This window comes from Trematomus bernacchii, unplaced genomic scaffold (genome assembly GCF_902827165.1).
Source record: "Trematomus bernacchii unplaced genomic scaffold, fTreBer1.1, whole genome shotgun sequence".
Lineage (NCBI taxonomy): Eukaryota > Metazoa > Chordata > Actinopteri > Perciformes > Nototheniidae > Trematomus > Trematomus bernacchii.
In genome coordinates this window covers 4,886,374-4,902,327 of record NW_022988097.1, presented here as the reverse complement: position 1 = coordinate 4,902,327, position 15,954 = coordinate 4,886,374, and the positions used below count along the sequence as shown (strand labels likewise).

Here is a 15,954-nt window from a genome sequence, read left to right as displayed (position 1 = left end):
GTCTAATATGAGTCTAATAACAGTGTAACATGGGTGTAACGTGGGTATAATATGGATGTAAAAATCACCAGTGGGGTCACTGCTGATGTATTTAATGTCGTAGAACAAAACGTGATCCGTCTCTTGAATTTGTGTCAACCACAGACCTTATTTCCAGCTATTTTCCAAAATCCTATGGAGAAATCCCATTGACTCTGAGACGAGGGAACCCGTAGTGGTAAAATGCTAACTCACTTCTGGGTTTTAGGACTCGTGACTGCACCACTCTATAGAGCGTATTTGTTTGTAATATGGGTGTGATAGGGGTGTAACAATGCTGTTATATGGGTGTTAAATTGCTGTTACTTGGGTGTAATATGGGTCAAGTAACAGTGTAATATGGATGTAACACGAGTATAACAAGGGTGTAACATGGTTGGAATAACAGAGTAATATGGGTATATTACGGGTTTAATAAGTATAATAGGGGTGTAATAGAGGTGTATTAATGTGTAATATGGGTGTAATGTAGAAATGTCAAAAATCTATTAATTTTCCCAACCTAGTAGGTGTAAATACCCATTAACAGGTTTAATGGCTGTTGGTTTTATCGCCTAATTCGAGGAGGCAGCGCAGTGTTGAAGAGGTGACATTGACGACACCGCCGCTTTGATTTTGATGAGGCATTATGTATCTTGGCACAACGTAAAAACATAACACTGATTGGCTTGATGAAGGTCCCATAATGAAAGGCTAATCTCAGATGTTTAAAAGCTTTATTACATCCTCTGAGTCTCGCTGACACAGCACGTGCCTTACCATCAGCCGTGGTTACAAATCACTCTGATTGGACTAATGCGGAGACTGATTACATTTCTTGTTTTTTAACATCATACCATGTCAGACCCACTGATCTGATTTCCACCAAATTCTTGACGACTGATTCGTGCAGTGTGCTGGCATTTAACAATTGTAATGCTCATGTGCTAAATGTAGAGACTATAATAAATGGCCCTATTTTTAAGATTTGAGAGGCCATAAATGCTGCCGCAGCTGGTTTGAATTTTAAAGATATGTTAAAGGATGATAAAACTTTTTTCCTTAATGTGCCCCAGGGGTCATTATATTATTCATGAGGTATAGCATGTTTACTTACATTTAAGTTCAGACTTTAACTGAACATTTTAATTATCTATTCATAACCCAGTCATTTATCAACTATTTAGGAGGTTTTGGAAGTGGAAAGCGGGCATCCCAAGGGGCCTCCAAACAGATTCAGGGGATGCTCAGTGATTGCAAGTGCAAAAATAAAACATTCATTTTTAGAGGATCACATAGAATGGCCTAAATCTAAATGATTCGGTTGACATAGTTCAGAGAAACAGCAGTTTATAGGATAACATTTTTCAGTCAGAAAATCATAAATGCCTTAGGAATGAACTTGTTTCTATATATTTGGTGTGTGAAGTTGTCAAACAGCAATATTTACTGTCTAGGCTCAATTGTTGAGTGTCTATTGGATCAAATATCATGATCATAATCCCATAGGCATCCAGGAGACAAAACTGCAAGAAAACAAAGTGAGGGGGCGCTATTTGTCCAAGTTTTGTCTGATGGGACTTCAACTTCTGATCTAATCTTTGAATTATTATTTTCTTCATTGCACTTTTTTCCAGGTATACACCAGCAGCGCGGCTGGCGGAGGTGGTTTATGACTCCACCCTGGTGACCTTCACTTACGACGAGTCCTCCGGCACTGTCAAGACCATTCATCTCACCCATAACGGCTTCATCAGCTCAATACGCTACAGACAGACCGGTACGTATACACAAGCACTCAAGACACATCCAACTTAAAGGGACCGACGGCCACAAATTTGAATTATTTACAATGTGCAATGAGTCATAATTTAAAAGGATCTATCGATTGAGGGGCAACTCAAAGCATGGGCACCCTGCGTGTAGACTTGTCTGGAGGCATCAAACTTTGCAGTCTGGTTTTGAGTCAGCCGTAGTGCCGTTTCTTCTGAGACTGACAGAGCAGCAGTTAGAGGTGTGAATAGGGCCGAGCATATGAGAGTGGAAGAGACTGTGGTCTACCGCAGATGCAACTACGAGACCACCCCCCGCGCTCACAGCAGCCGACTGCTTCCCCACCTCCGCAAACCAGGCCGCCTGATCAAAGTGGATGTAAGAATATACACTAATATGCAGAGAGCTGGGTGTGAATATACGTGTTGCTTGTTGTACTCACACATAGGGCTGGAAATCTTACCTGAAGCCATCGATTATAACCCTAATAACGTGACAATTCACTTCTGATTCGAAAAACTTGCTAGAAAAACATTGCACTTCATAAATTGCAGTGTTATTACTTCAGAAATGGTATTATCACCAATCGGCCCCTTTAGCTGCAAATATGTTCGCACAGCTTCGTTGTTAATACAGTTCAACAATTCCCTCGAGTTACGGAGTCTTCCCAGGGTCATTGAGAGCTCTCATCTCTGCTCCCGGGTTCACTTCACGAGACTCCCTGATTGGCTCTTCTCGATCAGGTGTCACGTATCTGCGAGGCACAGCTATATGTGTGTGCGTGTGTTTATGGCTTTGCCCCTCACTGTGAATAGACTCTCACCTTCCTTTTAACTGATCTCATTTCAGCAGAACAAACGGGAGCCTGGGAGAGAGGAGTGATAGTGGTAATTGTCCCTTGAGAGGAGACAAGGAGGGGCGGGGACCAAAAAGGAAGTAGAAACAGGGTTTATAGAGAGGTAGGCGAGGGAGAAAAAGGAACAGAAAAGAAGAAGGAAACATGACAGCTTGGGGAAGTGACAGCTACAGAAGCGAGACGAGCAGACTGTGAGAGAGTTCCCTAGGGCGGCAGAAAAACACTGCACCTCTCTCTCAGAGCTTCCGCCATTTCCCCATTAGCACAGGTTTAGAAGCAACATTCCACGGACGATAAAAATAGAAGATGTAATGCTGATCCAGCTCTCTACAGTCGCCAAAGCTAGACACTTAGTCATCTTAACTGCAATTAGAGTCATCTCCAATAGCAAGGTAATGGTGTTTCATTAGCAGGCCGCTTTTTTTTCCAAATGGAGGAAGAGCTTTGGGAGCGAGCCGCGGAGGTGACGAATGGTGTTGTTAAAGTTGATGTTCTGACATTAAGGAGCACATTGGCACATCATGGCTATTGTCTTTAGATTTCATTATCCCCCCATATTAAAGGTCAGCACTGGAAATGCCAGAGGTGTGGGGATAGTTAAGATTGAATGGATTGCACTGCGTGTGTCTGTGTTAATGATGTTGAATTAGTCCTTGATTTGAATTAATTAGGAAGGCTTTTACAGGGAGGCATGATGGCCAGCTGTGAGGGCCGTGTGTGCAAATGCATATGTGGTGTGTGAACAGTTCAGGCTCATGCTAATCTGAAAGCTTAAAGGGTAAATCTCTCTTATGATTTCTTCCGTAGGTCCCTTAACAAGTCGACAGATCTTCCGCTTTAGCGAGGAAGGCTTGGTCAACGCCAGGTTTGACTACAGCTACAACAACTTCAGAGTGACGAGCATGCAGGCAGTCATCAATGAGACCCCCCTCCCCATCGATCTGTACCGCTACGTGGACGTGTCGGGACGGGTGGAACAGTTTGGCAAATTCAGTGTCATCTTTTACGACCTCAACCAGGTAGGCAGAAAACAGTCAACTAAACTATTGCACACATGAAGTAGGATACATTTGGTAGTATTTCCACAAATGTGGCTTTTGATGTTGTCTTAAGGCTGCATGAATCAATATTTTTTACATTAGGTATGGATCAAATGACTTTGTGATATAAAAGTGAAAAGACTACAGAAAATGATCCCCGCAGTTTATCGTCTCATTGTTTCGGGTTTTATGGCCCACAACTTTACTCTTTTTGTTCACACTGACAGCTGTCATTAACTGCATTACACTCTAATGCTAACGCGGTAGCTTAGCTCACAAGCATTAAACAGCAGACAGATGATGTTAGCAACTAATTGGTGAAAATAAAAGACAGTTACAGCTTTTAGGCCTAAACAACAGGAGCGTGACAAATGAAGGACACGAAAAAATGTGAAATGCTCTCCTGCGAATAGGACTTTTATTGTGAAAGGTAAGATTATAATGACTAAATACGGTATGCACTGCTTTTGGCAAGGTTGTCCTCACAAAAATAATGACACAACTGTTGCAGGCAACATGATTTGGCAACTTTATTCTCAGTACAATTCTCAAAATAACAAATAGATGTTTGTTTTCTTCGGTATATAATCTAGCACGCTGTGTAAAGGTGCTAATGATAAAAACAATTCTTCAGAAATATATATTGGCATGAGAATTTGATACACTAAAAAACAATTCACCCTATTGTGTAAAGGCTTTAAAGGTGTTTCTCTCAAAAGGTGGTGGCAAAACAGAGCTAAAAAGAGTGTATATTGGACTTGCGTTTGTCCAGTACCCCACAACATGAAATATATACTTGAGTTACTTCATGAGTGCTAGATATGCATTGGAAACTGTTTGCTAACACGTTCACCATAATACTTTATAAGGCTTATGTTGTATTTACACGTTGGCCAAAAATATCTTTTAATACAGCTTTAAAACAACAAGCTGCATAAAGCACCTCAGTCTACATGTGTGTTCAGGTGGCTAACGCATCTCATCTGCAATCCTCTAGGTGATCACCACCCATCTGATGAAGCACACCAAGGTCTTCAACTCCTACGGCCAGGTGGTGGAGGTCCAGTACGAGATCCTTAAATCCATCGCCTACTGGATGACCATCCAGTATGACTCTGCGGGCCGCACCACCACCTGTGACATCAGGGTGGGCGTGGACAACAACGTGACGCGCTACACCTACGACTACGACGCCGACAGCCAGCTGCAGAGTGCCTCTGTTAACGAGCGGCCTCAGTGGCGCTACAGCTACGACCTCAACGGGAACATCAACCTGCTCAGCCACGGAACCAGTGCCAGGTGCGTCACGTACTGGATATTATACAGGAATAAATGTGTCATTACTGTGTGAAAACTAAGAACATAGAGTAGAGAGCAATATCAATCCATTTTATCTCAATGATTATTAGATGGATTGCCACAAAATTCTCACGGTGGCCAGACGATGGCTTCTAACTACTGTAGTGATCAGCCTTAGCTGTATGATGTGATGATTAGCACATGCTAAATAGCTAAAATAAGATTGTGAACACTACTGTATGGCTGCTAAAATGCATGCACTACAACATGCTTAGATTAGCACTGTGCTTTGCTTTAGGTTCACCAATTTGGGTTTTCCAATGGTTGTTGGGTTTCGTAGATAAATACAAACAATTTAAAAATAACAAATTAGCAAAGAAAATTGCTGAACTTAAAATTATTACTATTTTTACTTTCTGTGCTGTCTCTCTCTTGTTTGCAGTGCACCTATTTTAAAATGAAAATAAATATATATACTATACTATATAAATGTCTTAAAAAAATGTATGAACTAAACTGGATTGAATACAAAATAAATAGTTTGAGTGCATTTATCAGCAGGTAGCATCTCCTTGTTTTCCGAGTCAATGAAAATGCGTAAACTTACTTGAATATAATATAATAAACTCAGTGTCAGTGTAATGGCCTTCTCCGGTGTTGGCTCATGAAATACTATAATGAGTAAATAATCTGCATCATAACCTCAGATGATTATATCAAAATGGCGCCTGATTTATTGGTGGGCCAATAGATTAACTACAAAGTGCAGCCTCGCTAAACTGCTAGCATGACGGTATGTTGATGTATTCATGTTGGACATTTTCCAACTGCATTAATACCTCTACCTGTTGGGTTTACCTCCAGACTGACCCCGCTGCGCTACGACCAGAGGGATCGCATCACACACCTCGGAGAGTTACAGTACAGCGTGGACGACGACGGGTTCCTCCGCCAGCGAGCCAACGATCTGTTTGACTACAACTCCAACGGCCTGCTGACGCGCGTCTTCAACCGACTGACGGAGCGAACCGCGTGGTACCGCTATGACGGGCTGGGGCGCCGCGTGGCCACCAAGAGCAGCGGCGGCGAGCAGCTGCAGTTCTTCTACGCCGACCTGTCGCACCCAACCAGGGTGAGCCACCTGTACAACCACAGCAGCAACCTGATCACCTCGCTGTACTACGACCTGCAGGGCCACCTCATCGCCATGGAGCTGAGCAGCGGCGAGGAGTACTACGTGGCCTGCGACGGCGTGGGGACCCCCAGGGCGGTCTTCTCAAACAAAGGCCGCCTGGTGAAGGAGATCCTCTACACCCCGTACGGAGAGGTCTACCAGGACACCAACCAGGACTTCCAGCTGGTCATCGGCTTCCACGGCGGATTGTACGATCCTCTCACACGGCTCGTCCATCTGGGGAGGCGGGACTACGACACGCTAGCAGGGCGATGGACTTCGCCCAATCACGAGCTGTGGGGGGAGCTGAGCAAAGAGCCGAAGCCATGCAACGTGTACGCCTTTAAGAACAACTGCCCAGTCGGCAAAGTGGAGGAGGTGACGGAGTTTACTACAGGTGAGTTTCACACATTGAGACACACATTCAGCCTGCCAGCTCTCACACAGATATAGGCAGGAAGGTATTTCTGTTAGCAGCACACACACACACACACACACACACACACACACACACACACACACACACACACACACACACACACACACACACACACACACACACACACACACACACACACACACACACACACACACACACACACACACACACACACACACACACACACACACACACACACACCACACACACCACACATCTGCCATCCAGACTGAGTGAACGGGGCACACAGCTAACCACAGGTGAGTTGTTTGGCAGGAGGAAATGATGTGACAGACACACATTGTACTGGCAACAGAAAGGACAGCCATGCCTCTGATCAGCTTGTTTTTTGAACACAGGCGTGTTATGTTCTGTTCCCTCTGTCTGTCAAGAACACACTGTTTCCCCGAGAGACCAAATAGAAAACTTGCGATAGGGAAAGAGATGGAATAGGCGAGCAGGAGAATGAATATGGGATGTGGGTGGGGGCGTATGTCCTTCTGGTTAATAGAACATTCATTTGGCCTGTCACGTTTCCCTGCAGCAGGATTGTTTATTGCTGGATGTGTTTGTCAGGGAAATACCAGCCCGACCATCCCCACCACATATTATGCTCAGATTTTGCGTGATTTCCTGTATGAGGTATTGTTTGCTTGGCCTTATGACTTTATGTTGGCTCCACAGTAAACACTATATTCTAACCCTCCCTGCAATTGTCTCTCTTTCTTTGTGTGTGTGTGTGCAGACATTGGTAGCTGGCTGCAGCTATTTGGTTTCCAGCTTCATAATGTTGTCCCAGGCTTTCCGAAGCCTGAAGTGGGCAGAATGGAACAAACATACGAACTGATGAAGACCCAGACCAAGACACAGGACTGGGACTCCAGCAAGGTGAGATCTAAAAGTTATTTCAAATGTTTAGAGTATGGTTATCCCTTGATGTATGCTAAATATATCTAAAAAGTGACATATATACACTTTTTTTCCAATATCAACATGAGTGCTGGCATTAGTCAAACAACCACTTAGTCACCAGTCAGAAAATAAACACTTTTGATGATTCATACATTCTCATTTGAATCACTTTAGTCCTGGTTCAAGCTTCTTCAATGTGAAGATTTCTCTGTGTCACATCATTTTTAATGTAGTATCTTGACGAATTGGACTGTTTAAAGAATTAAAGAATGTTGTCATATTAATTCATTATGAGAATGGTCTTTAGTCGCAACCATATGCATCACAACATGAGTGATTGATTTGAAAATCACATATAAATCAAACAAATAAATGTTCAGTGCAATTATCTATTCCATTATTTTTGCAATACACAGGATAACATCTGCAAATAGGAAAACAATCCCTCAAATTAATTCCATGTGTTATTTTGTAAATGTATTACTTATTTGCTCTGCTTCAATAAAAAAGAAATTATTTTAACGACGCAACGTGATCATTTCATCACTGTACAGTATGAGTGTGTCCAAACCTCAAAGACGTTTATTTGAACTATTACCAGTTTGTGATGTCAGGAAAAATAATAACATTCATTTTAGCTCCATTACACTTAGCTTTACCACTTTCAGAGTCCCGTTGTACACCTTTTATCACAGCACATGTTTTGACTTGTCAAAGTAAGAAAAGAGCAGGTGTTGCTCACAACGGTAATGATGGCTCTGTCAATGCCAGTGTGATTGTATACACCTGCTTTTCCTACTGTGACAAGTCAAGTGTCTGCTGTGAAAAAGTGCCATTGTGCATGTGTCCACTAACCCACTACAACACAAATGCAGCAGAGCCATTATTAGTTTTCTTTTCCTGGTTAATGTAAAAAAACATGTGTTATATGTGAAATATTCTGTCATTGCAGACACATATTGAAGCCCTGCGAGGCAATGACAACATTCTGGTGATCCTTTTGTTTTTAGGACTAATCAAAACAGTTTTTTTCTCTTGTGTTTAAGAAATAAAAGTTCACATGTTAACATGTTTTGCCAGGTGATTTATTATTTGTTACTCCGATAATGATGAGTTCTTGTCCCAGAATTCTGACTTCTAACACTGACATAAAATGTAGACTTTTTAAATGGAACACGATCATTTTCTTTTCATACCTGCCTCTCAGTGATCTTTATTTAGGTGCATGCAAGTCTCTGTAATATGTTGAGTTAACCTGTTGTCCTTGTTCCCAGGTGGTGTTGGGGATCCAGTGTGAGCTGCGCAGACAGCTGAGGAGCTTCATCTCCCTGCAGAGGCTGCCTCTGGTCTCGGAGCCCGTGGGCTCCGCCTGCCACCGTCCCACCCGCCCTCCCCCCTTCGGCTCGCGGCCCTCTCTCCTCGGCCCCAGCATCCGCTTTGCCGTCTCCCACGGCCGTGTCAGCGCTGAAGTCATCGGCGTCGCCAGCGAGGACAGCCGTCGTGTGGCGGCCATTTTAAACGGCGGCATCCACCTGAGCGGGCTGAGCTTCACATTGCACGGCTGCGACACGCACCACTTCCTGCAGTCCCGGCCCATCGAGGAAGACCTCGCTCTGGGGCTGGGGGTCGGAGGGCGCGTCCTGGAGAGCGGGGTGAACGTGAGCGTGTCTCAGATGAGCGCCACGGTGAACGGCAGGACTCGACGATTCGCCGATATCACCCTCCAGCAGGGAGCACTGTGCCTGTGCGTGCGCTACGGCGGGAGTGAGGAGGAAGAGAGGGCGCGTGTGAAGGAGGAGGCGAGGAAGAGAGCGGTGGAGGGGGCGTGGGAGCGGGAGAGGAAGAGGGTGGATTCAGGGGACGTGGGGAGCAGAGCGTGGAGCGAGGCGGAGAAGCAGCAGCTGCTGTCTGCTGGACTGGTCCCGGGCTACGACGGCTACTACTCCCTGCCTATAGAGCAGCAGCCGGAGCTGTCCGACTGCCCCGCCAACATCCACTTTATGACACTAAGCGAGGTGGGGGGCAGGTAACAGAGACACGTGAGCAGCCCCCCACCCCACCAAAGACTGCCTGTTTCTACTCTACTCTGATTTGTTCTACTGTTTCTATACCGTATCAACAAAAAAAAAAGGAAGAAGACGACGACAAAGAAGAACAAGAAGAGAGATTGGGGGAAAAAATGATTTCCAAATGCCTTTACTTGTGACAAAATGATGGTATTTTATTATTATCGTCCAGTTCTCCAATTTCTAACAGTGGCACAAGCAGTGTGGTTTGGCTGTGGCTTTGCTTTTTGTATCCGGGACTGACCGACTGACCGACTCACTGACGGACCGACGGACTGACTGTCTGTCATCTTGCTGTTTCAACACTGTTCATCGTTTCCTGGACTCTGATTCACTGAACTGTAGAGATGAAGACTTTTTAGGATTTGCCAGTGAACAATCCTCTTCATGACTCCAAATCAAGAGCTCTCCGGTTGCCATTTGAGTTCCCACATGGTTTACCTCGGATATACTATTGTTTACATATTGTGTAAGAGAGGCCTTGTCAACTCTGACACTCGACCTTTAGAGAAGGGAAACCTCTCCCGGTTCTCCCGCCTCTGGTGTGCTCCAACAGTAGTTTGTATGAGTGTGTATACTAAAATCAAGAATGTACATAGCCAGTGCTTTCACACGGAAAAAAGTGCTCAACTGGAAATTCTGTTGTTCATAAGTAAGTGTCAGTATTGTTAATCAATAGAAAAACAGTTACATTTTTGCAAAGAATTATACATGGCTATAGTAAATATTCTCGCTGAAAAATCTGACTTTATTGGGTTACGATGCTGATTAAAGTTATTATGTGTGAATTACCCGATTGCCTCCTGGGATTTGTCTCAGCATTGTTGCTTATTATCTCTTCCTCTGGCTGGCGGTCCCTCTCGCCTCCTCGCCAAACATTTGTTGTGGGCGCTTTGTGCTGCTTTCTGGGACTTTGTAACTTTCAAATCTGTGCTGTCATTATCACCCATCATTACAGCTCACACCGAGATGTGCATGAGAAACCTGCGTCTGTCGGAGGCAGAAGAAGAAGAAGAAGAGGAAGCAACAGAGAAAGGGAAAAAGAAATGTGACAGCTGAAGCTCAGCGAGTGGGTGGTGAGTGCAGAAGGGGCAGGACCTGGAGTTGGCTGAGCCGTTCTCTACAGCTTGTCTCCTCTCATTAGGAAATGCCAATCAGACTGCATGTGAACCACTTCCAAAGCCGACAACAACACACACAAAAGTTAAAGTTTGTTTTTCTTTCTTTTTTTTTCTCTTCTTAATCTAGCTACCACTAATCCACCTCCCCGTCCATCTGCCTCTCCCCCTCCCCGCCGTCACTCCACCATCTGCCCACCATTAATTGTTTGTGTTTCTCTCCCTGGGCTGTGGATGACAAAGCCCCACAATGCATATGGTGTGAGTGCGAGCAGGTGATATACGTTTCTCAGTAGCACGCTGATCGGCTGCGATGTACCTCTCTTTCTAAACCATATGCTCCGCTAGATACTGTCCAACCTCATCTGGCTGCTGAAAAGATGGAGGGTCCGGTTGCTAGGATACCGCTGCATTGAAGAATCGCCTGGACTGAATGGTTCCTCTCTCTCTCACTCTCTTTTATTTTCATAGGAAGCCAGTAATGTCAATCAGATGACTGACAGGTCCCCCCCCCCTCCTCTCTCCAGCAGTCAGCATTCTCTCCACGGAGGAAATCAGTACTTCAATATGTCAAATTGAATTTTTGTTCCGCATTATATGTCAGTCTGTGTGTGTGTGTGTGTGTGTGTGTGTGTGTGTGTGTGTGTGTGTGTGTGTGTGTGTGTGTGTGTGTGTGTGTGTGTGTGTGTGTGTGTGTGTGTGTGTGTGTGTGTGTGTGTGTGTGTGTGTGTGTGTGTGTGTGTGTGTGTGTGTGTGTGTGTGTGTGTGTGTGTGTGTGTGTGTGTGTGTGTGTGTGTGTGTGTGTGTGTGTGTGTGTGTGTGTGTGTGTGTGTGTGTGTGTGTGTGTGTGTGTGTGTGTGTGTGTGTGTGTGTGTGTGTGCACGAGACCTCATTTCAAAAAAGTTTATTTCAACCAATATCATTTATTTTCTTTGCCATCACCCAATTGCATTAAGAAAACACAGCACAATATTTGTTGTCATCTTGTGATGGATATTAATGTTTCAGCAGCTGAATATTTTTACATTACATCTCTGAAACTGCGCTTTATGTGCCGCATATGCAGAAGAAGAATTCAAAAATAAAAATTAGGAAGGGTGCTGAGATCTGAGTCACAGCCAGATCTTAAATGATGTGATTTAACAAACTGGTTAATTGGGGGAAGAAATGACATTCACTTCACACACACAGCGTGCAAAATGCAACAGTAAGGCATCACTAGAAGACAGTTTTTGGTTTATAATTGGGTCAATATTAAGCTGAGGGTACACCCCTAACCCAAAGCTTGCTGCAGCTCCTTCTTGTTCCTGTTTTTGTGTCCCTGAGCAGCGCGAGACGTTCGCTGCTGGAGGAAAGCGTCGGGGCCGCTTTGTGTCGGCGACAGGCTGTTACCGGGCGTCTCAGTGTGTGTGTGTGTGTGTGCCCGTCTCTGAGCTGTCACGGGGAAGAGCAGAGGAACGGCAATCCCCTGTCCAGGCTTCTGGAAAGCTGCTATCAAGTTCTTGATTTGCCGGAAATATCGCTTCTGCACTCCAGGAGTGGTCTGAAAACACACAAGAGACAGGAGAAGAGGCAGAGGGGGGAAATCAGCGTCTCCACATCAAACAGAGAGGACAGGATGGGGAGCGACTCGAAATGAGCTCTCACAGATTCACCTTGTAAAAGACATCAGAAGGTAGAGGCACACACACATGAAAGCACTGTGAGCAAGGCTTCATGAGGTATATCAAATATCTGTGATACACACTTTAAGGTAAACAAATAAGATGATGGCAAAGAAATCTGTAATTGCTGTAAAAACTACCCTGGAAGCATGGAAACGACACTCACAGGGTTTCAAGCTAAATTAGGAAAGTTATGGTTGAAGTTCCCGCTCAAAGCGTTCACTCCCCTGGGCTTTTTTAACATTCAGTGAGTCCACAAAAAGCATTTATTTGTGGATGTATGTGTGACATTTAAGTGTCTCATAAGCTTTACTGAATAAAACTGACATAACACAACATTGCTAGATGTAAAATAAAAAAGGTTCTTTAGACTTCATATTCCAGTCAAACAAAAGCTGTTCTCTTTATGACCTTTTTCATTTGGCTTTAGAGAAATTCAAGTTTTGCATCTTATTGATAACCTTCATAAAGGTTCCACTTTGCACACAGCTGTCACTTGTATCTCCAAACTATAAAACATTTAAAGTATATTATAATTTTGTCAAGTAAGGACTTTAAAAGCATATTTGTTTTTGTGTAATCAATCATGCTGTAAGCAAATGGTGAAAACCCTTCGAATGCATTTGGAAATCAATCAAAGTTTTCTCCAGCGAAGCACTTTGGATGTTTCTGTCTCCGGCCACAAGTGTTACCTCTGTTTCCGGGGATATTTCATTAAAGTGACTGATATTGTGCATGAATAATGTAAACTGTTATTGAGCTTGTAGTGAAATCCGTTTAATTCGAGTCCTCTCTCCCCCTATCTGTTGGCTTGATGTTGTCAGTAGGAATGAGCGGGGGATAAAATGTAGTTACAACAGCACGCAGCTTTTAGTCGTCAGCGAGAGACAGAGCTTCAGATGTCTCCATACGATCACATCTCTGGGTGTGTGCCAAACCTCAGCGCTCAATTACATATCCCATCAGAAATCCTGTCAAATGCAATTCTACGTTTCCCCATCTCTGGGGTATATGCTGATGCTGTGGCGTACATTGTGTGGTGTTTGGGGGGGGGGGGGTGGTGGTGTCTTATTGCTAAAGTAAAAAGGAGAACCCATTTCTCAGTGCTGTCAATCCCGGAGAAGGAAAAAAAAAGCCTCATGTTTGCCTCAAATGCACAGCTTGCTGAATTAGGCTGGCACCAAAACAACCTCTAGAACTAATAAACAGCAACCGGAGCGAGGCGGATGTGCAGCTGTTTCGTGCGGAAAGAAGAGAAAGAAGAAGATAAAAATGTCTCACTTCAGCAGCCCAGGAGCCCGCGTCGTTCTTGTGGAGCCTGTACGTGTACACAAATCCACTGCACCTGCACACACACACACACACACACACACACACACACACACACACATTAGCACATTTGATCTTTGACAGTCATACATTTCAACATACTTGAACTTCAATTGAGTATTTTCACATTCTGCTACTTTATACTTTTACATTTTGTAGGCAAACGTTGTACTCCACTACATTACTTATAGATTATTAATTACTTTGCAGATTTAGGTATCATTAAAACAATATCGTAATATATTTTCATAGGTTACTAACTTTTCCCTTTCTACTTAGTGCTAGTACTTACAGTAGCATCTTCTAGATTTGGGTTATTGATACAAAATATAAACCAACTCATACATTGTGATTAAACTATCAGCGTTACTAAGTGTTTTAGATAGATCCCACCCTCACCGAGTGCAACACATTCGTGCAATAATTATAAAACAATACTTTAATATGACTCTAAAATGAGCCACATTACAAGATGAATACTTTCACTCTTTTTTTCTTTAAGTATATGACGCTGCTTATGTATACTTTTGTACTTTTACTTAATTTTGAATGCAGGAACTTGTAACTCAGTATGTTGAGAGGTGGACAGTAACGAAGTAAATGTACTCAAGTACTGTACTAAGGTACATTTTTAAGGTACTTGTGTTTAAGTTGTTCCTTTTATAGTAGTTTGTACTTCTACTCCAATACATTTTGGCAGCAATAAGTGAGTCCACTTCATTTATTTCACAAATATTTAGATACTAGTTAAATGTGCAGGTTTATAATATAAATACAAACATGTATTAAACTAATACAGTTTGATTATGGATGGAGATACCTGGCAGTACAAAAAAGTTATTATGGCATGTCATTCTTTACCAGCTGCGACATCAAAATGATAGACACATGAATGCATCACTTTGACAAACCCGTGATATAATAAAAGCCACTTTGGATTTAAGAGTTGGTACTTAAGTATTTTTTTCTTCTTACACTTTTGTACGTTTACTTTTGAGTGCAGGACTTTAACTTGACTTCATCTTGAGAACAGGCATTTGCTCTACTGTCACTATTGTGATCATTACTTCTCTTATGAGACTGTCACACTTAATTGTAGGCCACCGTCTTTCAGTTAATACTTTTATTTTCCTAAATGTGAGGAACTCAATACTCTCTATAATAGAAGAGAATTGGATTATGTGCTGGTGTGATTCCTTGGTAAAGAAGCAGAGATGTGTTTGTACTCAGTGGTGGAATGTAATAAAGTACATATACATATGTACCGTACTTAAGTATTATTTAAGTACTACATTTCAGAGACAGTATTGTATGTTTTACACCACTACATTTATTTAGTTACTAGTTGCTTTTTATATATAAAAACACACAATCTGCTCATATGACACGATGCAGTATTAATCAATCATTTGTTACGAAGTCTCTCAAATTGGCTCCAAATTAATAAACTAGAAGATTAAAATACTTGTAAAAGTGATAAAAACAGGATACTATTCTTAAGAAAGAGCTAAACTTCTATTCTACATACTTTTTCTTTTGATACTCTTAGTACACTCATGATAAGACTGTACTGTATGTAACTGTGAAACGGGTCATTGTGCAGAATGAGTACTTTGATTACATTTTGATGCCAGTACTTTTTCTTAAGTACAATATTGAATTCAGGATGATTACTTTCAAACTAGTATTTCTACTTTTACTGAATACTTTATCACCCCCTGTCTGTACTCACAGCACACACAGGCAGTAGACCCCGGGCACAGAGTCGCTGTCCCGCAGCAGGTAGCAGCCGTCCCGCCCGTCCTGCCCCAGCCTCCTCTCCCCCTCCTCCTTCCCGATGGGCCCGTGGTACACAGACAGGCTCTCCATCTCCTCTCCAGATCCACTACTGTATTCCTTCCTATTGCCAGCTCTCCTCTTCCTCCCTTCCTCACTTTTAACGTTCCGCTGCAGGCCTTTTTTTGCTCTTCTCGTTGTTTCCACAGGTACGGCAGCTGTCCAGCTTCTCATTTGATATCTGCTTCTTGCTGTTTCAAAATGTCCGTTTGGGAGCTCTGGTAAAAGCAGCTTTCAGTTTTTTGTCAGCGTCTAACCCAGACTGATAGCAGCTCTCTCTAACCTCTAACCTTTATGGCTTGTTGCTCTGCCTCCTCCTCCACTACACACATGTACGCACACACTGAAATGTGGGTTTGTGTATCTCTCAGGAAATGATTGTATTTTTTTTCATCGACAGGAAATAACATCAAAGATTCTAACTGAATAT

General features: G+C 43.1%; 2 protein-coding genes across 2 annotated transcripts in view; one reads left to right on the top strand and one right to left on the bottom strand.

The window, feature by feature from the left end:
* tenm1 (teneurin transmembrane protein 1) overlaps nucleotides 1-10,366 on the top strand; it is a 207,729-nt gene extending 197,363 nt beyond the window's left edge. The window contains exons 33-38 of the mRNA XM_034121218.1: nucleotides 1,656-1,798; nucleotides 3,455-3,666; nucleotides 4,685-4,986; nucleotides 5,851-6,557; nucleotides 7,345-7,487; nucleotides 8,786-10,366. Coding sequence (XP_033977109.1) covers nucleotides 1,656-1,798; nucleotides 3,455-3,666; nucleotides 4,685-4,986; nucleotides 5,851-6,557; nucleotides 7,345-7,487; nucleotides 8,786-9,541 — 2,263 coding nt within the window. The 3' untranslated portion in view covers nucleotides 9,542-10,366. The remainder of the gene's footprint in view (nucleotides 1-1,655; nucleotides 1,799-3,454; nucleotides 3,667-4,684; nucleotides 4,987-5,850; nucleotides 6,558-7,344; nucleotides 7,488-8,785) is intronic.
* Nucleotides 10,367-11,598: 1,232 nt separating this feature from the next.
* LOC117475106 (SH2 domain-containing protein 1A-like) lies at nucleotides 11,599-15,844 on the bottom strand. The gene is made up of 3 exons (XM_034121217.1): nucleotides 15,421-15,844; nucleotides 13,641-13,704; nucleotides 11,599-12,238 (listed from the first exon to the last, which is right to left on the bottom strand). The coding sequence occupies exons 1-3, from the start codon at nucleotides 15,696-15,698 to the stop codon at nucleotides 11,969-11,971; spliced, it is 612 nt and encodes a 203-aa protein (XP_033977108.1). The 5' UTR covers nucleotides 15,699-15,844; the 3' UTR covers nucleotides 11,599-11,968.
* Nucleotides 15,845-15,954: the final 110 nt, after the last annotated feature.